Source organism: Penicillium diatomitis (assembly GCF_028827545.1).
Source record: "Penicillium diatomitis strain IBT 30728 chromosome Unknown utg000004l_segment0_segment0, whole genome shotgun sequence".
In the NCBI taxonomy this organism is placed as follows: domain Eukaryota; kingdom Fungi; phylum Ascomycota; class Eurotiomycetes; order Eurotiales; family Aspergillaceae; genus Penicillium; species Penicillium diatomitis.
The window spans coordinates 3,182,132-3,204,535 of NW_026623176.1; the positions used below are offsets into that span (position 1 = coordinate 3,182,132).

General features: G+C 52.3%; 6 protein-coding genes across 6 annotated transcripts; 2 read left to right on the forward strand and 4 right to left on the reverse strand.

Moving 5' to 3' along the window:
• Positions 1-116: 116 nt before the first annotated feature.
• On the reverse strand, positions 117-2,016 carry nimT (putative tyrosine protein phosphatase MIH1; the record flags this gene model as incomplete). Its single annotated transcript, XM_056933944.1, has 4 exons — positions 117-1,242; positions 1,312-1,537; positions 1,609-1,676; positions 1,778-2,016. 4 exons carry the CDS (start codon positions 2,014-2,016, stop codon positions 117-119), a joined length of 1,659 nt encoding a protein of 552 aa, XP_056791485.1.
• A 6,403-nt stretch (positions 2,017-8,419) lies between these two features.
• N7539_004343 (uncharacterized protein) lies at positions 8,420-8,790 on the reverse strand (the record flags this gene model as incomplete). The annotated part of the gene is made up of 2 exons (XM_056933945.1): positions 8,420-8,618; positions 8,711-8,790. 2 exons carry the CDS (start codon positions 8,788-8,790, stop codon positions 8,420-8,422), a joined length of 279 nt encoding a protein of 92 aa, XP_056791486.1.
• Positions 8,791-11,095: 2,305 nt separating this feature from the next.
• N7539_004344 (uncharacterized protein) lies at positions 11,096-11,425 on the forward strand (the record flags this gene model as incomplete). Its single annotated transcript, XM_056933946.1, has 2 exons — positions 11,096-11,188; positions 11,270-11,425. 2 exons carry the CDS (start codon positions 11,096-11,098, stop codon positions 11,423-11,425), a joined length of 249 nt encoding a protein of 82 aa, XP_056791487.1.
• A 2,663-nt stretch (positions 11,426-14,088) lies between these two features.
• On the forward strand, positions 14,089-17,388 carry N7539_004345 (DNA-directed DNA polymerase POL5; the record flags this gene model as incomplete). The annotated part of the gene is made up of 5 exons (XM_056933947.1): positions 14,089-14,460; positions 14,550-15,138; positions 15,211-16,007; positions 16,103-16,405; positions 16,468-17,388. 5 exons carry the CDS (start codon positions 14,089-14,091, stop codon positions 17,386-17,388), a joined length of 2,982 nt encoding a protein of 993 aa, XP_056791488.1.
• A 385-nt stretch (positions 17,389-17,773) lies between these two features.
• On the reverse strand, positions 17,774-18,904 carry N7539_004346 (MOSC domain-containing protein; the record flags this gene model as incomplete). Its single annotated transcript, XM_056933948.1, has 1 exon — positions 17,774-18,904. One exon carries the CDS (start codon positions 18,902-18,904, stop codon positions 17,774-17,776), a length of 1,131 nt encoding a protein of 376 aa, XP_056791489.1.
• An 838-nt stretch (positions 18,905-19,742) lies between these two features.
• Positions 19,743-20,779, reverse strand: N7539_004347 (putative pyroglutamyl peptidase type I; the record flags this gene model as incomplete). The annotated part of the gene is made up of 2 exons (XM_056933949.1): positions 19,743-20,492; positions 20,669-20,779. The coding sequence occupies 2 exons, from the start codon at positions 20,777-20,779 to the stop codon at positions 19,743-19,745; spliced, it is 861 nt and encodes a 286-aa protein (XP_056791490.1).
• Between the last annotated feature and the right edge of the window lie 1,625 nt (positions 20,780-22,404).

Here is a 22,404-nt window from a genome sequence, read left to right on the forward strand (position 1 = left end):
CGTGACAAAAAAATAAAGCTTGGAGAACAAAGGAAGAGGAGCTTGGAGAACAGCCATGATCAAGATCGCGTGGATATGGCAGTAAGCGGAGGGCAGTGATTGTGTGTGCCGGCGACCTAATATGAAAGCATGCGGCGACCAGCACTGCGGTTGGAGATAGGGCTATTCGAGTATGGCGAGCCCAAGGGTGAAGCAAGCAGGCGGCTACTGCGATCAAGACGGGTTCGACCCGTGGGGCTGTCTTCCATCTGTGGGGACGACTGCTGGCCAAAGGCAAAGGTTTGCGCGCGATTCAACTTGGAACGCTGCTTGACCTTGCCGAGACCACGTTCGCAGGCAAACTCGTGTCCGTCGGCATTCATCTCGACGTAATTCTGGGGGAAACAGAACGACCGATGCTCAGCGAAAAACGAACTGTAGCCTCCCTCGAGGATGTACAGGTCAGGGTAGGTGAGATTAGGGTAGGAGTCGATGTTAACAGCTCTGTCGTGGTGACGAATGTATTTGGCCATGATGGGTGCGCGATGCGCGGAGTATTCACAGTGAAGAATAAGGGCGGTTCGTGCGCGAGGGGCGCCAAACAAGTCGGTTGCAAGCTTCTCCTTGTCATTGTAGTTGATGGCACCGCTGATGTGACCACCCTCGTACTCATACTCGAAGCGGCAGTCGACAATCATGACATGGTCGAAGCGATCATTGAACTTCCCGTCCAGAAGTTCCAGCAGAGTGTTTTTACCGATGCGAGGCAGATTGTCCGCTTGATCCTCAGGGACGAAGTGAGGAAGTTGTGGGGCAGGCGAACTGTCCATGTCACTAATGGACGGGAGGGGTGCATTTGTGGTTACCTTGGCCTCTTTGTCGGCAATAACATCCGCAGGGTGCTCGAACATGCTCAATGACCGGCGACATTGCTTGCGTGGACGCATAGTTGGGTGGGACGCTTTACGAATGAAGCCCGATGCGGGGGAGCCGCTGCTGCGGGCTTGCTGAAATGGGGGTCGCAGACGCGGGGGCGCCAGCGAGGTCGACGAATTGTTGCGGGAAATAGTCCGCTCTTGAGGAGGCGAGTCACCGAACATGTCCTCCAAGGATGTGGAAGTGCTCAGAGAGGTCTTCGCTGCGGCGGTACTGAATCGGAATGGTGGCGCTCTGCTCTCGACGGCGGGACGACTCATGCCGAGCTGGAATGATTGAGCCTTGCTCTTTGCCAAACTGGGACGAAGGAGCCCAGGACGACGTCGCCTATAATATTCAGGGTGAGTACAATGAGATCTGGGCAATGGGAAGAGAGCAGGGCAGAGGGTCTCTTACTCGAAGTGACCCCGACTAGACAGGTCCAGAGGAGAGCCCTGGAGGGGGCTGGCGGCGGCGGACTGGATGGGGGAGTCCATTGGGCTGCAGGCGGGAGAGGGCGAGGCCAACTCGATCTCTGTCGTCAGCACAAACGCAGGCTTGTGGGGCAGAGGCGACATCTCCATCGTGTCCATGGCGGGTGCCGGCGAGGAGGGCGGCAATGGAGGCGTTGTCATCACATGGTCTAGAGGGTGGAAGACTGTCAGCTATTTGAATATCATGTGGTGCCATCTCTATGCATGTGGGACAACATACCATTAGAATTAGCCTGGCAGAGGATACTGGAGGTGAACAAAGACCGTCGAGGCGTGGCGAGCTGGGGACTATAATTAGAGTTAGAAGGGACGTTTCATTGTCTGAACATGTACCGACATGGTTGTCTTTGTTCACATGGTTGCTATTTCGAGGGCGGGAGGCAACGAACCTTTGGTCAATGTGGAAGTTCTGAGACAGATCCGCAGCGAGGCTGACAGTGGGCGAAGGAATGGGCTTCGAGTCGAAATAATCGGGTCCTGATTTCTTCATTGATAGGTCCTTGAAATTGAAGCTGGCCGATCCGAATCCAGACAAGGAGGGATATGATGTTGGTCCATCACCATGGAAGTAATGACCAAATACCATTGAGGGTGGCTGCATAGCAGCTAGAGGTGAAGAGTGTTCCATAATACAGCCCAATGCTCTAGTAGGATTGTGACCGAGGCGCGAATAATTGTGAAGATAGTCCCGTTGACTAGTTTGGATCCTGCCGGCAGCACTAACAGTCCACCGAGGCTGACACCTCCGAACGGTCTTCAAGCGTTGTGTTTTTGACGAAACGGGACACAAAAACAGTGCCCAATGAAACCTTCCAGCCCAATGGAAAGTGTCTGTCAAGTCCAAATTGACCCAGGTCACCTCTCTTGTCTAACCCGTCGTGATAGGCTAAGACCGGTCCGACAGACACCCAAATGCCCAGATATCACCGGAGTTCACTGCGATTGACAGTTCGATTCCCCAGTACCAGCTCTCGAATGGCTCGAAAACGGCCACAGCACCACCGTAGGAGAGAAAGGTCAATTTCCCGAGAAAATTTGGCGGCGGTTACAAAGACATGACCGAAGCGGAGGATCGGAAGTCGGGGAAGATGCAAGAATGGGAGGGGCCAGTAGCTCGTGGGCAGCGGGAGGAGTAGTGTGGAGGGAGCAGATGCAGAGGATTATTGTTGGAGATCCTCGGACGGCGGAGCGGAGGGTTTGGGTGAGGGTTGGGGAGGAAAGATGTCGATGTTGAAAGCGATGTAGTTGAAGGGCAACCGGAAGCCGCTGGAATGTCGTGAAGAAGAATCCAAAGAAGAGAAAAAGAGGTGGATTAGTAGTGCATGAAGAACGAAACTCGTGAAGCTGAAGGGATGGGTCTGTTGCAATGGCAACGCAAGTGGGGAGGATCTCCAGATTAGGGTATGGTATAGTCCGTCATGGTATGGGCGGGTACGGGTGTAAGGACGGTACCTGATACCAACTCATACTCTGCCATACTGTACAAGTGGGCGTATTAGTCCCAACTTCCAAGCAGCAGAGCTTGGACTCAAACCCGTTTGGGTGTCCACTTGGGTTTCTCCCACCGTCCAACTACACGGAAGTAAAACTGCCTTTTCTCCATTATTCTTTTTCTGAACCCATTTTCTGTGCTGACCATTTCGGGAATTTAGACACTCTTTTTGCTGCTCCGTTCCGCAACCATCGGCGGTGATCCGTGATACGATTCGGTCATCTTCAATGGACTCCAAGGCACTGCCCGTCCTACCAACCTGATATGAATTGATGCCGACACCGCGGACTGCCCATGGCTTTCTCCCAAACTATGCAACTGCACTTACCGGCAATCTCCTCATATTGATCTCGGGAGTTACCATTCTCTTCCCTACGTAATGGTGCCGCCAACTCTTCTCAATCTGGTGACGGCTGCAATGCGCTCCCCTGCCAAAGTGGAGACCTCCGACACATGCTCACCCTGCACTGCGGAGCTCCTGCTCAGGTACCATCTCTGCCCGGTATGCAGAGCAGCGTAGACCAGTCTCCCTGTCTTCCTAGTTCCTACATACTACTACGGTAGGACCGACCTACAGTAGTCGAGAGTCGAGACTCGAACCGCGCTGGAAGGGCCTCCGTCCCGCTGTGAGGATCAATTCAAGCGATCGACATACCTTTTTTTTTTGGTGGTTGCGTTGTGTAAAGGGGCCGCTGGTGCAGATTGCAGATTCATACCCGCGGTTGCTTCTGACTGACTACCGAGTCACCACGGACTCTCTATGCTCCCTCTCCAAAGTCTCTCTCCTCGGGTGTCTCTTCCCACTCCCATTTTGGCCCCAGCGGTTGCCGGGGCTCCCTTGCCGCCGCTGTTGGAGACTACTGGCTGCACAGCAACCTTGAGCGCCTATCAGCCATTTCCGAGTAGTCCGTTCAGTGCGAAAGGAACCGATTGTGGTGCTTCTTCGGCCGGGTTGAGACGGTCGGTGCTACCACCGTCCGTCACCTTTGGTCCCTTCACTAGAGGCGTTTTGAGACTCAGGCCCGAGAGAGTTTCGTCCGCTCACACTGTGAACCGTGCATGTTCGGAGAATCCGCCCCAATCTTCTCTGATTTGGTCAACCAGCCTGAGCCGTCTGGTTTGACCTGCCCTTGGCGGAGTGAAAACCGCAGTGACAATCGTTTCAGTAGTGTTCAATAAGCCATGAGGTTGAGGCTGAATCCTTCCGTCTTGTTTCTCCATTGACTGTAGCAGCCTTTCCAAATTACTACTATATAGCAATATCCCGTTTCTCCCTGTTTTGTCCTTGCTCCTCCGACCGCAGCAACGGGCTTAAACCTACCACCTAACTTACCAGTGATAGAGTGAGCATGTCGCAATGGTAGCCAAACACAGAATTTCCACCACACTGGATTGCCATGATTAAATTGGAGAACCTCGTGAGCGTGGCAACCCTAAGCTCTCCTCGGTTCCAGAGCCCTTGATGAAACCGCCTGTATATTGGTAAATGGTAACCCGTGACAGCCTGGTCCCCATAGTTGTATCGCGATGCTCCATCTAGGGCTTCATTTGATGAAAATTTCATGCCCCATTGAACAAATTTTCTGCACTGGTCTTCACCGAGCTTCGCCGTCGGCAGTATTGTACAGCGTATGGTATAAATTGTACATAATCACAATTCGCTCGTACTCCACGGTCGACGGAGCGCTTGATCTTCCTCCCAATCGAAGAGTCGTTCTATGCGTGTTCTACGGGTCTTCTGTATCCACCGGATCCAAAGAGCTCAGCATTAGTGTGGACTTGACGGATGCACATTGGAAAGAAAAAAATTTTTCCCCTCCTCATCTGGCCAGTAGGTCTCCATTCCAATGCCGTTGCTCTGAGGAACGGCCGGACCAACGTGTGAACTGGAGCTGGGACACCCGTACAGTGAATTATTGATACAGTAGGGTAGACGAGATAACCAGCGGAATACCAAACATGTCAGCCAGAATTACTGTACTTGCCTTCCTTCATATTGCGGCTAAGAAACCCTCTCCAGAGAGACCAGCCACCAGACAGCACCAGGGCTCCACCAGCTTGTGCACCTGCAGGGTCCACTTCGGTCGGAAAAATAGAGCTCAGGAACCACAACGAGCTTCGTCTGCAAGTGATTTCCCAGGATCGACTTGGGGCATGCAAGGTAAGGCGCATCTTGATTCCCAGCCTTCGACCCCAGATTATTATCAGACTCGGTCAACTTAGTTTTGGATTCGATCTAAGCTAGAGAGAGTTTCCTCCCTTGAGCCCTAGCACTAGTGGACTGCCCTGCGGCTGAAAGTGTGGAGGCGCTTTCCTTCCTTTGCTCGTCGGAGTCTCGGTTGAATTGGTAGTCTGGTAGAAGCTGGTGCGGCGGTCCGGAGCGGAACAACTGGTTCTGTCGCCATCGCCGGAGGCGCTTCGACCATCCTTCACGGAGCATAGCCGTTGTTGTTGGTACTTGCGCTTGGTGTGCAGTGTGCACTACTACACAAGTACACAGTAGACAAGGCTCCTCCTTATCAAAAAGCCATGTAAACAGGTATCTGTGTTGATCATTTTCAGCACACAGACTTCAGTACCCGGATGGGTATTTCAGCGCCCGAAAATGACACAATACCAAATGATGTCAGCAAGAAGCCTCCGGGGCTAGCGTTGGTAGCAAGGCTGGCCAAATTATTTTTGGCTCCTAGAGGACGCCAGGCACGCGATCTCAATTGATTTGCCCGAGATGACCAACTTCCCGTCTGGCCTCGAGTTCTCGGTCTCACCACCTTCCACCAAATGGAGATTAGCGACCGGCGAGGAACCATGACCAGCGGAGATTGTGATTGGCCCCGTCAAATAAGCATCGTCCTGAAAGAGACGTCCCTGCATGAGCCTTGCTATCGCAAGTCGCAGACTCTAAATCCCACCGAGTCTCGGAACAATTCAAGGTCCTGGATAAGGCAATAAGTGGACACCCTTTGGTGCAGATTGCAGGCCAATTCCCAGCCTGACATTACAGTAAATGAATGTAATCCAATCCCCAGACCCTTTTGGGGAGGACTCATAGCAACTCTGTCGACAGTTTGTGTATGCAAGTGAAGAAAAGCGGAGCCGAGAAACGTGCCATTGCCAGATTCCTTTGTCAACTGGGGAACCCTGGCACCGTAGCATTGAGGAGAGTAAGGATCCAGGAATGGTAGAGTTGGTTCCATCGTTGAAGAATTCGCTAGTGGCAAAGCCTGGAGAAGTTGCTCCCCTGATTTTGGACCTCGAACACTCCAATCGTGACTCGCTCCGAGTCTGGGGTAAGGTGAGATCGACTCATGCCCGTGACAATGCCCTTACTTGCTGGACAAGCTTAACTACATTCTCCTTGATCAAGGGCCCGCGAGGGGATATCAATGTCGCGCATCCCTTCCACCCAGCCCCCCTTTCAGAGAACGGCTGGACAGGATTCTGAGTAGGTCCGTAAAAAGTGTTGTATTCAGGTACAGAAGGGAGGGAAACCGAAGGCTTCGCCAAACATTCGCCTTTTCTTGCATAGAAAACTTGGGTGCTGTCGCTCTTGGTGACTATGGTTGACTCGACCACGGATTCACCGACCGCGGCAACTGCCGCGTGGGATACCAGAGACCAGAGTCAGTGTTCAGAGTTGTTGCCGTGGATGCTGATCAGCCTCACCTGATCCAAACGACACCGTCTTCTCTCGTGCGTCCGCCCCAGTCGGACGGAAGCCATTTTACGCTGGTCGCGCTGAACAACCGACTCGGCTCCAGCTCATGCAACAAACTACACCATTAGGCCCAATTACGAGCCCAACCTTGACCGCAGATAGTTTTCCCGATAACAAAGTGCGGTATGATACTAATACCATACGTACAGCGCAGCCACGATGATCGAAATACAAACCATCCTACAGTCTCTGAGTCTACACAGAGTCTGTGTCGTAACAGTCATTATCACTCTATCAGAGCGAAGAACGCTGCCAAGCCACGCCTCGTCTGTGCTGATTGGCAACGTCCCGTCGCATGGGAAGCATGGCTCGCTGCGTCGCAATCGATCGAGCACCATTCTATTTGGCCGATAGATCCGCTTCTGGTATTACCTCTGGCCTCGTCATCGTTCGATCACCCCTCGATTGGGAACCTCGAGGGCTCAGCAGAGATACAAAACCATGGGCACTGACATCTACTTGATCCCATCCTTTCAAGTGCCCAAGTCGGGCGCACCCGAGGTGATCCAAGCATCACCTAAACACATTCCACTTTCCATCCCGTTTGCTGATATGCCTTCGGGCAATGAAGCATTGTCTCACAGTACATTTGCAATTATACAGGGGGAACGGCATGACTAAGCTTCTCTCAGCAAGGTCCTTGCCTGCCTGAAATCCCGCTCATGCGACACGGTCGTCAAAAGAGCAAATGTGAATCCGAGTCGAGATGCTACATTCAGCCTAGTACGTCGACGGAGGCACTTGGCGACCCCACATCGTCATGGTGTGCTGCTATGCTCGGCACATGGCGGAACCGTTTCGATATGAACTCCGAGTCGCAAACCGTGCATTTGCCATCCCAACAATACCTTACCCAGTACTTGCCAAACTGATTGTGTTCGATGATGTGCCGGGATGCTCTTTTCCCCGTTCGCTGAAGTTGATGCATTCCTTGCGCGCAAATGCCTTGCTTGCTGTGTCGTGTCGGTGTAGGATACATCGACCTTGCACATTGGTGTTGACGTCGACCTTCCAGCCGGAGGAGTGGTGATTGTCCGTCTCCCACCGGGTTTCGAGGGTGGCTTGAAGCTTCCTTCTCGGTCGGCATACACCATCCGAGATCGCCTACTTCGTTGTAGATACGGCATCTCATCTGGCTGTTCTGAGCCGTTACGCCCACTTGAGCCCTGGAGCCTTGGAGCCCTGGAGCCCTGGAGCCCTTGACCCCACGTTGGTCCGTGGGTCTACGTCACTCCGAAGCGGTCCTAGTCTTAGTCGTGTTCTGGGTCCAGTCGACGGTCCATCGATCCATCGCCAGCAGACCATCTGTTCATGACGTCTATTTGTTATGGCACACGACCGGTTCAGGCTCTTGTATTGTTTATCTCGACGCGTCATTTGTTTACAATGGATTGTTGATGTTTTGTTATGGTGTCACTGACCTTACCAGATTCCCGCAAAACCTGGATATTCGCGAGTATAGCGTTTTGTACTGCACCCTGCATGCGATGATGCGACCATACATGTTGTACACGATTAGAGGCTGACACCGCCAGTCTTCCATTCTTCTGTCCTTGCTGACGGGGCTTCCAAATTAACTCAAATCAATCATTAGCAACTGGTTGGGCAATCATGGATTATATCTTATCCGACCGCATCCATTTCGACCTCTCTGACGGGGTGGTGTTCAGCGACAGAGACCACGTTCCGTCGGCCAAACCCGATCGCTAGGGGTCTGTCACGCAGCTTGAGGGGGGAATCCTCTTGACCATTGCTCCTCTTGCTTTCGTTTAGCATACGCCACTCCTGCACGGCCGAGAGGCCCGGTGGGGTCGAAACATTCTAGTGATATGATCCCTCAGCTGCGTCACGCCAGTGTAACTGCCAGTCACATGGCCTCTGGACACTCTCCGCTGCGGGGTTCATCACGAAACTCTCTGGAAAGCAAGTCGCTCGTCCAGCGTGTGCCAGTCGAGTCTCGTCCATTAGTGCCGCAGACCGAGAGATCTCCCCCGTGTCAATGTCGAGAGCCAAGTGCAACCTGACTAGTGGAAATCATTCTGGACCCGCCTCGATGACCCCTCTCTGAGCCAATCGTGATGTCAGACTGGAGACGATGATCCTTTGATCAACCTTTTTTTTTCTTGCAATCGATTCCAGAGGGCCCAGGTCATGATGCTCATCACTTGTGCACTCTCTCGTTCGGCGTCCATGTCCGCTTACCACGGTAAGTAAAGTGTAAACAATCCGCCTTTTTTTTGGCCCCCCCCCCCCGCGAACCGAACGCAGATGCGCAGTCCCGTGACTTGTGCCCAACCAGCGGCCGGGCCAACCCTCCTACTCTGCAGTCTCCGAAGAGAAGTGACATCAGATGGGAACAACTGCTGCACATCCATCGCCTGCATCAGAAGCGGGCCTTGATTCTGGATGACGGACAGAACGTGCATCCTGTTGATTTGGTCTGGACTGTTCAACCTTGAATGATACAGCCCCTAGGCCCTTTGCTACATCTGACAGCCTCGATACCTGAATTACCCATACCACCGTCAAAGTTACCGGCCGCGATCCTTTTCCTCTCTCGCTCTCCCTCTCTCTGGCTCTCGGCCGTTCAGCTGGTCTTGTCATCCTTTGTTCATCGTCCAGACTCCTCCACTTCGCTCTCCCTCTCTCTCCCTCTCTCTTTCTCTCTCAGCCTCTCCGCCAAGTCTGACCGTGGCGTCATTAGAGCGGCTCCACTCCCCCAGTAGTCGTAGTCCCGGGGGGTCTCTCTGGGAGTTTGATCTATGATTCATTGCATCGCCCGGCATAAACAGCCTCTTCATCTATTTTCAGGCGCGCCACTACCTTCCTCGAATTCTTCTGCCCGTTTCCAGTGTCCCCGGTGCCGCCGATCTGCGACGCTATTGAAGTTGGATCTCCCCTCTCTTCCTCCTCCTGCTGCTCTTTTTCTCCTCCTCCAGTCTCCGGCACCATCTCTGGTGCTGCCCACACTATCCATGCTACCGGGCCGCGTGCCTGTCAAATTCAGCTGGGGAGAGGCTGAATAAGCGCGACACCCCCTGTTCTGACTCAGAAAACAGACTGTATCTCAGTAAAATAGCACATCTCCAATAGAATAACTTGCTCTTTGCAGCAATACAGCTCGCCCAGCTTCCTGTCCTAGTATCCTCCATCCTCACTCCTGTCCCCGATGAATTCCCGACTCCCCCTTCATCAGCGGCACACTACCAGCCTACACATGAGTCAATAAGCGATCTGCGGAGATATCCGAGTCCCCAAGTCTCCAGTCCAGCTCGGCTTGATCAAGCCCCCGGAGGCCCATCTGGCGGACGGGGGCTAAGCCGTCCCCAATTGCTTAGGGCGCTGGTAGTGCGCATCTTGATTGGGTGTGGGCCGTGGTTCGCGCCAGCCCCCGATAGATCACCGATTACGGGTGATTGTGTCGCTTTGGTGCATGGCCAATTTCCCGACGCTGTTGTGATCGCTTAGGTAGACTGAATAATCATGGACGTGTGTTGTGTGCAATGTACGGAGTACATTACTAGTATAGTACCTGGTAAATATTCTTATGATCATGTAGGTGTGTATTGTACAAACTATAATTGTACACTACTAGTTTACTCAGTACCAGGATTTAGTCTTTACTGCAGGTGGTCAGTAACTCAGTACTGAGTCACTGACTCTACTGAGTCCACAGACTATACTCGGTATTGTTGATCTGCAATCCAGTGGAGGTGTTTTCAGTGGTGGGGTCAAGCTTGATGCGGACGTGAGTATTCCTGTGGGACATAACAGAATTTCTACCATGCTGTACATCTAGTTAGTGCCGGTGGCTCGGTGGTATTTGCAAACTGCAAAAAGCAATGTGCATGGCCGGGGCCTGGATGTACATCGATGTCTTATCTGAGTACTACAGTAGCGCATCTTCACCGATCTGGCATAGCCATGATTCACTACATACCCTTTATCTGACTTTTTTTTATCTCAGAGCTGGATAATGGACAACTGGACCCTAGTTAGATACTAGGTACAATATTCTCTAATCAATCAGCCAATATTTGACATAGATGTGTTGGGTTCATGTTGTACTCCCATCGCTCAGTGATCGGCTCACAGCATGCTGCCTATACTTGAACATGAGCCCAGCCTTTCTCCCCTAATCAACTTGACCAGGCCCATTCAAATATTACATATGACTGTAAATTAGTAGAGATATCCACCTATGTACCTATTACCTACCAGTCTAGGCTGGCAGCCTCTTATGACAGATACAGCGCTACATCGTGGATCCAAGATACATCGTTCTGTAGCACCCATGCAGAGCCCTGACAATCTCCAATCAACCCAACCTATGCATGTCCTAGGCGGTTATTCCCCCCTTTTCCTGGCAGACATGTATATATGAAGTGCCTGAGAAGTCATCTATGTAGATCAATACTGATCCATGGTCTACTGTATATTATAGGTCAGACCAAGTTGAGTCAAGCTGTCACTTGAAACTTCAACCTCTACTCCACTATGTACGGATGCAAGAGCCAGGAGGCCATCTGCATCAAGGCCCACCACGTAGCGTCAGTCGCTGCCGCGGGTGCCACCCTCATGCGAGAGAAGGTTAATTTTTGGGAAGAGGTCTCGTACTAAGTAGGAGTACTGCGAGTAATACGGTAGTAATTCTGCTTGATGGTACTGTAGTTCAGGGGGAAACGTGACCTGTTCAGAGTGTGGTCGTTGCTGTGGTTGCCAAACTGGCAGGGTATGGGCTCCGATGGTTCCGATGTGGGAACGAAGGATGCTTCCGAGACTGCAGGAGTGCATGCCGCATGGCACATGCACGCTCCAGTCATGTAAATACCTGTCACCTCCCGACCATGTCCGCCGTCCGGTCCAGCACTTCTGTACTGAGTAAGCGATTCTGGAGCTTAGAGTCCCAGGTAAAAGGTAGCTTGGTTATGTAATGGACTGGGCCCCTACTAACTATCGCACGAAGAGGAAGATTAAGCACCGTATTGAATGTTCAATGTATCCACCAGCGACCGTCGACCACTACTAGTCTCCAGTAAGATGCATCAACACATGCATCGCAGCCTCGTACAAGTCAAATTTTTGACACTTGCGACGCGTGGACCGGGCACCGTCTCAGAACGTGTCCCGTCAGTGTCCCGTCAGTGTGCTGCATGTGCGATCCAATCGTGATGCACAATTACACACTGGCGGAGACTGCCTCGACTTAAAAGTTGAAACACATCAGATTTCAAACCACGCTAGACGAGTGTGACACATAAATTCTCATCGCATAGCGCCAATCACATAGACATCGTTCAGTTTGTGCTCGTGAAATATGCTTGCTTTTTTTTCTTTGGCCTAGCTGCAATCTACACGTCGTTTTCACTTTTTAGCGGAAAAGAATTCATTTCTCATACTGTACTTGTAAATTCTCGGCGCCCACGCGGTACAAATAGCTCCCGGCTACCCAGCCAACGCACCTTCTCCATCTCCATCCAGATGTCCCAGAGAGGCGAGTCCCGTGGAATCGGGCTGTCGCATCCCCCAAACCCACCCAGGCATACGCACTTACTGCAGTGACTCGTTAGAGTCGGAGCGTCGAGCGCTGCACAGCACTAGTTTTCTGGTTTCGTGCCGGATCCATGCGATACTTCTCACGCATCTGGCCGTGGTTCTGGAGAAGCCCAGAGAGGATCGCTACTGTTAGTTGCCTCTCCCGGTCGCTAGAGAACCTCTGCATGTCCACTTGACATGACCTACCCATATTTGAGCTGCAGCTTTGAGAGAACTCCGATGCATGAGGCATCGTGCCCTTGTCCATGGTCCATATACTCAGCATTGACCTTTTTGGTTGGAGCTACAGTACCCCTGAACACCTCTCACAAGTTGATGAGATATACTCGACTGGACCAGTGTATCAGTCCAGTGTACCGTGGCAAAATCTGGATTTGTCAATTTATCCAAGGTCCCAATGACAGAGAACACATGCAGGTCCGCGAATCAACGAAAAAAAAAAACACCTCCAAAATGAACACCGAACAGACGAAATGAAACTCGAAAAAACCCAACCATGTGTGGAAATCTTTCCACTTGAAAGGTTTTGTAATAACATCTCCGTCGATTCAGAAACTCTTTTTTTGTTCTCTTCCGGTTCCGCTTCATTTTTTCGTTCGAACACTAACGTGGTTGATGGGGTGATGGTCGCTGATCGGGGAGGAAAAAAAAGGGCCTCTCCAGCGGCTTGCACATTATGAGACTGGTGCCACTTGGAATGTCCACTTGGCGGGGACTGGAGAATTTGCCAGAAAGCCGAATACAGTATGAATCGGACATGGATCCTTGTGCCGGTGAGATGGATTGCAACTGTGTCCGGGATTGGGATTCTGGGGGGGAAATTGCATGAGGAATGGTTCAAAGCTACAGTCCTGGGATTGGAAGTGGAACATGAGTATTCCATGTCGGTTTTGACCTCTACAAAGCTGGAGTACGTTGCAAACCCAACCGAGACTTTTGACTAACCCTGCCCAGAGCACCTTGCAACGGAAGGACCCTAGTATAGTAGTTCCCAAGACGCAATGCTGCTCAAGGTTGACTCGGGCTGTCAATTGAGAAAGACTGAATGGATTACAAAACCAAACCTGGTCGATTGGAGCCCCAATCGAACAGCGACTGGCGTTCTTCGGGAATTCGAGAACTTCCGATCAATTGGCTGGAACCCCCTGATCAGTCTTTCCACTAATGCCCCAGATAATGAACGTAGCCTTGGTAGCATCCTCAATTAGAGCCTGCGCCGGCCTTGAAGACGTGAATCTTTTCCTGCTTTGATCGTTCACGTGCCCAGATGGTATCATCGTAGTCCGTTCCATACACTCATCGGTCAGGAGTACCATGGAAGAGAGCTAGACTACTGCTGAACTAGCTGGCCGAGCGTCGTCGGGGAAGCAGTGTGTTGTCCGTAAAAGTCCCACGGAACCGGAGAACAAAGATATATTTCTTCGTCCCGAAAACGAGTCTTCCCGCACGAGTCGGCAGATCGATAATTCGAGTCTCAGCATGTTTGGGGCCGTTGAGTATAACCAGTCGGGTTGCACCCTTACAATCAGCGGGCGCAGTTTAAAGCAAAGCCATCTGGAGGACACATCATGTCAGCTCACTTGAACACGATGTTTCAGAAGCATCACTGGTCGGTGCCTCTGTGGTATGTAGTTGACTTTGACTGATCGTAAATCGTGCGAGAATCACGGAGTTAGCGGGTTGACCACGATCTGTTTCATCTTCCTATCGATAAGAGCTGCCTCTTATCAGCCTATCAGCCAGCGCTAATCCAAATCAGGAAATGGGCACCCAAAATTTCCTACGCAATAGCGAAGGTTCAAGGTTGTGACTCTACTCCGACAGCAAGAAACAGCAGCTCGACAGCTTCATTGAGGATCTTCCAGCGGATGAAAGGGTCATAACCTGCTCATAATCACCACTAAGCAGACTTCTTCCGGTCCCTTCTCGTCGCGATGGCGTTCAATCGACCCGTGGGGAGAAAGCGCAGACGCGAACCGTACAATGTCGACATCAAGCTGGTCGAAATTTACGAGGATCTCGCCAGTGAAAAGGATGAGATTCGGTTGCGCGCGGCGCAAGGGCTCGTATCGCAGTTCACCCCCGACAAGAGCCCCGCCGAAGAGCAGATCAAGAAGACGCTCCAGCGATTGTTCCGCGGCTTGTGCAGTAGCCGCAAGGCTGCTCGCATTGGCTTCTCGATCGCGCTGACCGAGGTCTTGACTCAAGTGTTCTCGGTCGCGAGAGAGTCGAGTGAGTTTGGTGTTGCGGATGTGTTGAATATCTGGGAATCGCAGTCCAATGCGACTGGCAGTGAGACAGGACAGGTGGGTGATGACGCGACCAGCGATAGTGATCTTCATGCGTCGATCTTGAAATGAAAGAAGCTAATACTCGTGGTGTCTGCGCTCAACAGGAGCAGAGAGATCACCATTTCGGCCGCCTCTTCGGCGCCGAGGCAATCATCAAATCCGGCATCCTGTTCCAACCATCAACTCCGTTCGCAGAGTGGACCAAGGTCCTCGACCTCATTCTCGACCTCGCCCACAAGAAAACATGGCTGCGTGAAGAGTGTGGATGGATCATCTATCGATGTGTCTACGATCTTTCGGCTCGCCAGATGGATGCGACTTTCGTCGAGGCTGCCGTGGAGCGTGTCTGCTCCTATGAACTGGCCCGCTCTCCCGAGGGTGTTGCAGTCTGGCTAGCGGTCAAGGACATGTTCCCTACTGCGGAGCTGCCTGCCAAGGTTTGGAAGCACGACGATCCATTGGATCCCAAGGAGAGGGGCAACCTGGCAAAGATCATGAAGGAGTCGTCCGCGGAAGAGAATGATGGAGAGAACAAGGGCAGCAAGTCGTCTGGGGTCTGGAACTCCAAGCTTCACTTTGCTTGGGATGCTGTCATCTCGCGGACTAGTGTCAAGGATGCTAGCTCCAAGACCAAGACCAAGTCAAAGTCCTCACGACTGAGTTTCGTTGACTTCTGGACGGAGGTCGTTGACAGTAAGTTTCCAAACCATGCGAAGAGTTCCCACCTTTCAAGTACGAGTCACTGACCGCCGATCTCGGATTTAGATGGATTGTTTGCTTCGTCCTCCTCTGATGAGCGCAAGTACTGGGGATTCCTCCTCTTTCACAAGATTCTGAATGAGGGATCTCTCCAACAGGCCAACCACATCTTCACCAAGAACCTGGTCCGATGCCTGACAAATCAACTCGCTGTGGAAGACCGCTATTTACACCGTATGGCCGCAAAGGCTGCCAAGGCCATTCAGATTCGCGTGTCCAAGGAGCCCATCTTTGCTGCGGTCGCCGTTCGAGGTCTGATGGGAAGCAACGGCGTCGTCAATTTCGATCAAGTCACCAAAACCAAGACTGTCGAGAAGCTCGTCGCCGATGCCAACAGCGAAGCTCTGACGGAGATTGTACCTCTCTTCGAGACCCTCCTCAAGAACCCCGGAACGACTGACGAGAAGGCCGCGGCGTCAAATCGCCAGTTCGTTGCAGGTATCATGTTGAACATTGTACGCGCAAAGGCTGCGACTGGCAACGCCGAGTCGGATGAGGACTACCAGTCTGTTCTTGAGCAGATCTTGTTCATTTTCGTGCGCTTTGCGTACTTTATGGACAGCACGCCCGAGCCCGCATTGACCCAAGCCACACAAGAGCTGCTGCGCAACCGGATCAACTCGGCGTTGAACAGTCTTCTTGCATCTCGAAAGTATGCCGCAACGATTCCCTACGCTGTCGTGCGCCAGATTCGAGACGGTGCCAAGTCAAAGGAGTATGGCAAGTTCATCATCAACATCGATGACAAATTGGACGAGTCGGTCAAGACTGCGTTCAAATCGTTGAAGAAACTATCAAGCAAGGTACGTTCTCTGTCAACCTTTTTTCCGAAAAAAAAAAAAAAAAAAAAAAACAAAAATCACCGTTTCGCTTGTGCTGATCCTGATCGTCTACCTAGGAAAAGAAAGAAGAGAACCCCAGCATTGCGGCTTTCAAACTTCTATACTCCCTGACAGTCTTGCAGGTATACAGCGGCGATGCTGACGCCGTTTCTATGCTCGACGAGTTGGAGTTCTGCTACGGCAAGTTCATGGGCGAGGAGAACAACAGCGAGGACACCTCGGATGCTTCAGATGCCCTTGTTGAGATCCTGCTGAGCTTTGCCTCCAAGCAGTCTCAGCTGTTCCGCCGCATGAGTGAGCAAGTATTTGGAGCCTTTGCTGATCAAGTCACTGAGAACGGCCTGGAATCATTAATCTCGGTATGTACATCCACGAACCTGCGAGACTTGTCAACATCCGGGTATCTAACTCGATTCTGTAGATCCTCGAAGCCAAGGAAAGCTTGGCCGGTCAACAGGAAATGTTCGATGACCAGGGCGACGGTGACGAAGATGATGACGAAGATGAAGAAGATGACGTCGAGATGGTCGACGCCGAGGATCTCGACAGCGACGTCGAGGTTGTCTCCGGCGGCGACGCTTCCGAATCCGAATCCGATGAGGAGGAGGACGACGACGAGGGGGAGGAAGAAAATGAGGAAAATGCCGCCGAAATCGCCGAATTCGAAGCCAAACTCGCCGCCGCACTCGGCACCCACCGAGCCGACCAAGATCCCAACGCATCCGACTCCGACTCAGACGCCGACATGAACGACGACGAAATGGAAGAAGTCGACGAGAAGCTAGCCAACGTGTTCCGCGCCCGCCACCAAGCCGCCTCCCAAGTCAAAGACAAGAAGGACGCGCGCGAAAACATGGTCAACTTCAAGAATCGCGTCCTCGATCTCCTCGAGATCTTCGTTAAAAAGTGTCACTCCCGTCTGTTGGCCATGGACCTGCTCTTGCCTCTTCTCCGTCTCGCTCGCCGATCCACCGTCAAGCAGATCGCCAACAAGGCCAATAGCGTTTTGCGCGAATACACCAAACTGTGCAAGGGCAATGCCATTCCCAAGATCAGCGGGGATGACAATGCGCCCGAGGCTGTCTGGGAGCTTTTGCGGGCTATCCACAAGGAGGCGGGTCATAGTGGACCGCCTGCGCATACGACGGCGTGCAGCCAGGCTTCGTTGCTGGTGGTCAAGGTGCTGGTTGCGCATGATAAGGCTGCGATTGCGGATGTTGTCGACGTTTATGCGGCGACTCGTAAGGGTCAGTTGATGAGTTCCAAGTGTCATATTCAGCCTTCGTTCTTTACGGACTGGAACAACTGGTGTGTGTCGGCGAGCAAGCAGTTGAAAAATTGAGTTATGTTGAGGGAGAGGAGACCGATGTATATAGAACGATATTTCTCGGAGAATTTCCATGCTATTTTTCTCTTGTATTTCAATGATGAAGCCTTTCGAAGTCGTCACGCAAATACATATCTCTTACATGGATTTTGAATCAGGACGTAATACATAGTCTGTCGTATGTAGTTACAACTTACTAGTATGATAGTTTCAGCATCTACGTATAGTGAATATGGTAATGGGAAGCCCCCATTTCATAAGACAAGGGACCACCAATCCATGGGCAGTAAATGATGCAACAGATATACAAGACTGGTATGCCGACGCCCAAAGCATCGATGGAGCGCTTTCTTTCCCCCCTCCCAAAAAGCCTCAAAAAGATCATGCAGCACAACGATCCTTAGAAACCTGCATGATATCGATGCTTATCCGTTTCTTCCAAGACTTCCAATACCATCCCCACCCCCACAAGACCCTCGTTCCGAGGCGCAGCCAGCATACCAAAGCAAGGCTTGAATTTGATCCCCTCGTCAACACGACGATACGACATCAACGTATCCCACGGCTGCTTCTTATGCTTGACAGCCGTGTCTGGGTCGACATTCGGTACCTGACAGCGCGCACAGCGCGCAACAACATCCACATCTAGCGGTTCATGCGGCGGGGGGCCATTCGGCGCCGAGGAGGCAGAGCCCCGATGTATCCGCACAGTCTTCCACGAATCCTCGATCCACGGCGTCTCGCCGCGAACAATGATATTCGGTCTGAACCGCTCAATTGTAATCGGATCGAATTCCTGAGACTGCAGTCTGCCATTCAACTCTGCGAGAGAGGCCTCGCTCGCAATCAAAACGGGACATACGTCCGGGAACGCGGTGCTCTGAGTGCGTCCCAGCAGTTGCGGATCACCGTTGCCCTGCAGAACACGTGGTTGAGGGCCCTTGTACGCGAGCGCGACGGGTCGGCCCAGAAAAGCAGAGAACGGCTTGTTGATATCATCGCGGTAGATGTATCCGTCCGTTTTGGTGCCCCAGATCTCGACGTTCGAGGTCTGGGTGTTCGCCTCGAGCCATTCGCGAGTCGGATGAGATGGGATTCGGATGGTGCGTGCAGCTCCGGACCGATCGGGCTCGGTGTCCGTTGCGTGTTCAGATCCGTCGTGGGAAAACGGAACGGTCATGATTAATTCGTTTCCATCTGAACTGAGCGCGGTCCGGATGCGCGTCATCTGCGGGATCTGACGAATCGTCAGGAACTCGTGGGTGGATGCGTCGACGAGCATCCAGCGACGATCAAGGTCCAGCCCTTGCTCCTTGAGCGTCGTGGACTGGACTTCGAATCCACGGCATGATTTGATGGGGTATACGCGGAGTGAGACAATTTCACTGCGTTGGCGACGCCGCCCCGGCAGCTGGATGCGAAGATGTTTGGTCCATCCGTTGAATTGCGGGATGAGTAGTAGAGGTAGCAGGAGGATGACTCCCGAGGCTAGGATTACGGGGGTAGAGGTTAGCGTTGCTCTGTCCAGCATACTGCTGGGTTTGTGAATCTGGGGAACTGGACAGAAGATAGTTCCAGGTGATGAAAAGTCAAATAAAGCGACAAGATCTTGAAGGTGTGCTCACTCGAGGTATATCTGGGTTGGAAGTTCTGCCCGTATGCTAGAGAGGGCTGGCCACTAGCGCGAAGCTCCAGCTCCAGCTCCAGCTCCAGGCCGAATTAGGCTAGACTTGGACAGGAAGAAGCTTGCATTGGATCCAACTGGCAATGATCTACTGATGGGGTGGAGGACTTGGCCAATTGACGGCTTCTAGTAGAGCCGTAGCTCTGGATTATCTATTTACCTGAAGAAGGGAATCATTTGTTAAAAGCTGCGTATCCTGTGCTGCATTCCGGTATGGGTTGAAGCCTACCGAGGCTGAACACGGCCTAAGGCAATAAAGATCCACACCACCTGATAAGAGTATCGTTTATCTTCCAATTTGATGTTGATGTCATGAATACAATAAAATGAACTACATCTGATCAGGTCTAGCAATGAGGGGGTACAAACCTAGTCTTTCGTATCAGCTGAAAAAAAATCGTAAATAATGAGTCAGAACGACGAATACAAGGATGCAGATATGGTAAGTACAACAGACAACTGGACAGCCCAAGACCGCAAATCAGTCGATGGACCAAGACCGGCTTGAGTCAGTTGAAACGGGCAAGATCCTGCCCTTCAGTCAGTGGGTATGGCACAGCAGAATGGGAACGAACGACAGTCCCTACGTCGGAACTCCATTACTCTGGCCGGTTGACCTCGGTATATCCGAGAGAGGTATGAATTGAAAGGTGTGATCCAGGTATGATGCTGCCGAATCATCCTATCACGCCAAATCCTTCCGCTTATCATCAATCCAGCAGGTGACCATGGTCTTTATCAACGCAAGTGCCACATTCCGACCACGCTCGATGTCATGATCGGCCGCTCCACCTGGGACGTGCAAAAAGAGCACATTGCGATCCGCACCTTGCAGCTTTGCCGCAGCCAAGCTCGTATAGAAGATAAAATCACACAAATAGTGGCCGGGGTCTCGCGAGATGCGCAAATCGAGGAAACGAGGAGCGTTCGATTTCCACACGTGCAAGAAATGGTCGTCTGGCGGGTAGGGTACGACTCTATGAAACGGTTGCTCTGATTCCTCACTGACTGAGCGCCTCACCCCCTTGATATCCTCTTCTGTGGCCAGACCGGGCGCCAAGATGGGTGGGAGTCCCAGTTCACGCCACCGCTTCTCCCCTTCTTCGTATCCCTTCTGGTCGTCGACATCTGTGATTACATAGTCATCGCGGTGAGCGAGAGATTCCACCGAGTAGTATGGACGAGGCGAGGCGATTCCGATGTGAAGGATCAAGTCTGGCCGCTGGCCATCGTGTGTGGCTGCATATTCTTCTAGGATCCGAGGGACCATCTCTCGGACCGTGGCGTATGCCACACGAATGGGAGAGTGATAGACATTGAGAGTGATGCGACGTTCAGTAGAGCCATCGTCGCCTTTTCCTGAAGAGAAGTCTAGCGAGGGAGGAAGCGAGGAGGCGATGAGGTACGATGCGTTCACGAGGTTTGTCTTGAATGGCTGGGGAGGGAATTTGTACAAGTCAGCACGAGGCAGGGACGACTAGAAGTGAGAGGCGGCACTGGAGATGCAACAGCGACGCCCATGTGGGTTGGATGCTCGACATGAGATGAGTCGTCTAGCGAGCTCGACCCCGTTCGGACCAGGAGCGTTTTGAAGCTGAGCAGAGCACTTACGCCGAAGCCCGTGATCAGCACGGAAATGTCGGTGGAGGTCGACGGAGATGGCGAGTGCTGGCCCGCCGGAGAGGACTCGGTCGGCGGGACCGCGGGGCCGTAGTCTCCCATGATTACTCTATGGAGGTCTCTCTGAACCTGGAGCTGGAGGTGTGGATTGTGAAGGGGAGAGAGGCAGTGATCACTGGATCAGACTTGAGGCGATGGACCTGATCCGCGCGCGGCGAGGTAAGTTGGGGATGATGTCAAAGACAGCTCGTCTACGGCTGTAAATGGAGCCGGTGAAGGTTCACGGGCCGATCAAGATCAAGATTGCCTTATGATTCATTCCCAATCGCGACGACTCGGACGAGACGCGAGTCGCTGCGGAGGGTGGCTGAATGTAGGAATGCGGGGGAAAGATCTGCTGATTGGCCGGAACAGAAAGCACTCGAGGCTGTGGAGACGAGGTACCAAACTCTCCCACGCCCGCACGGTCTTGAGTACATGCCGATGGTATGCTTACTTGCTGGGAAAGCCAGGTACCTGGTTACGAGCAGGAAGAGCCCTTTGGAGGTCCCTTTGGCACTGGGCAGCATCTGACCTCCCGAGCACGCTATCTGACTTGCATGTGAGCCAGCTGCCAAGAGACTTGCCTTTGGCGATAAGGGAGAGAGTACTACTGTACTCTTCTGACCGCTTACAGCTCCATTTTGATCCTGGGGAAATCCCCAGTAGCCCAAGCATTCAAAGTCTTCACCTTTTGGAGACCCCAAATGCTTTTTCCAGTGACACCAGTCCTGTTCCAGATCCACCGAGGCCGAGTAATGGTATACAGTAAATACAGTATACCATTTATATAGATATATCTGATTGTGCACCTGCACTCACCCGCTCCCTCACACCATTGATCGAGCCCATTAGGGTTCGATCGAATCTTGACACTTCCTTTGGGCCTCCACTTATCCCTCTTGTGGATGGAGGCAGCCGGAGATCTGACCGCCAACCTCTCATGTACTCAAGGACCCGTGCACGTCCCTCTGAAGGCAAGTCAAACCCAGATGCAATAATGTGCAGGTGTTGGTAGGTTCGGGATTTGCTCTCACACACTCTCTAGGGGAGACGATCTGGAAATACCCCACTTCGTAGGCATTCGGACAACCCTTCCTCATTCTGTCGATTGTAAACCGTAATCAAGCCTGATGTGCATCCGCGCTTATGAAGGACACTCAAGTGACTGAACGCTCTAGCCCACCGTCGCAGAGTCAAGAGACAGGTACCTATACCTTACCCTCCGCCAAGTCATGGGGGGTTCGGACACGCGATAAGGTTGGTACCAGAACGGGAACAACCGACCTGACTAACTGGCCAAAGTCAAATCCCGTCGCTTCCAATCACTCTTCGACTGTTCACAATAAGGACGTATATCTCGAATAATCGAGATCTACAACTATATGGTACATACACACCATGCTCAACTTTCAGCACTGAAGAGTGGCAACAGGAGAGTCTCTGTCTGCGACCACGATTGGGAGATGGACGGGCACACGTGCACAGACCCATCTGTGATTGCTCCGAGACGACGGCGTCTGTCTGGTTGAGCGGCTGCACACAACCCAGGGCCTCGCTAAGTCAGCTGCCAGTGCTACCCTCAAGTCGAAATTGGTACAATGACCACAATCACGGGGCCGCCATCCCACTCCGAGAGTGCCGAACCTCTTTTTTGGTGTCTTTCATGACAGCCAAGAGGTCTGGCT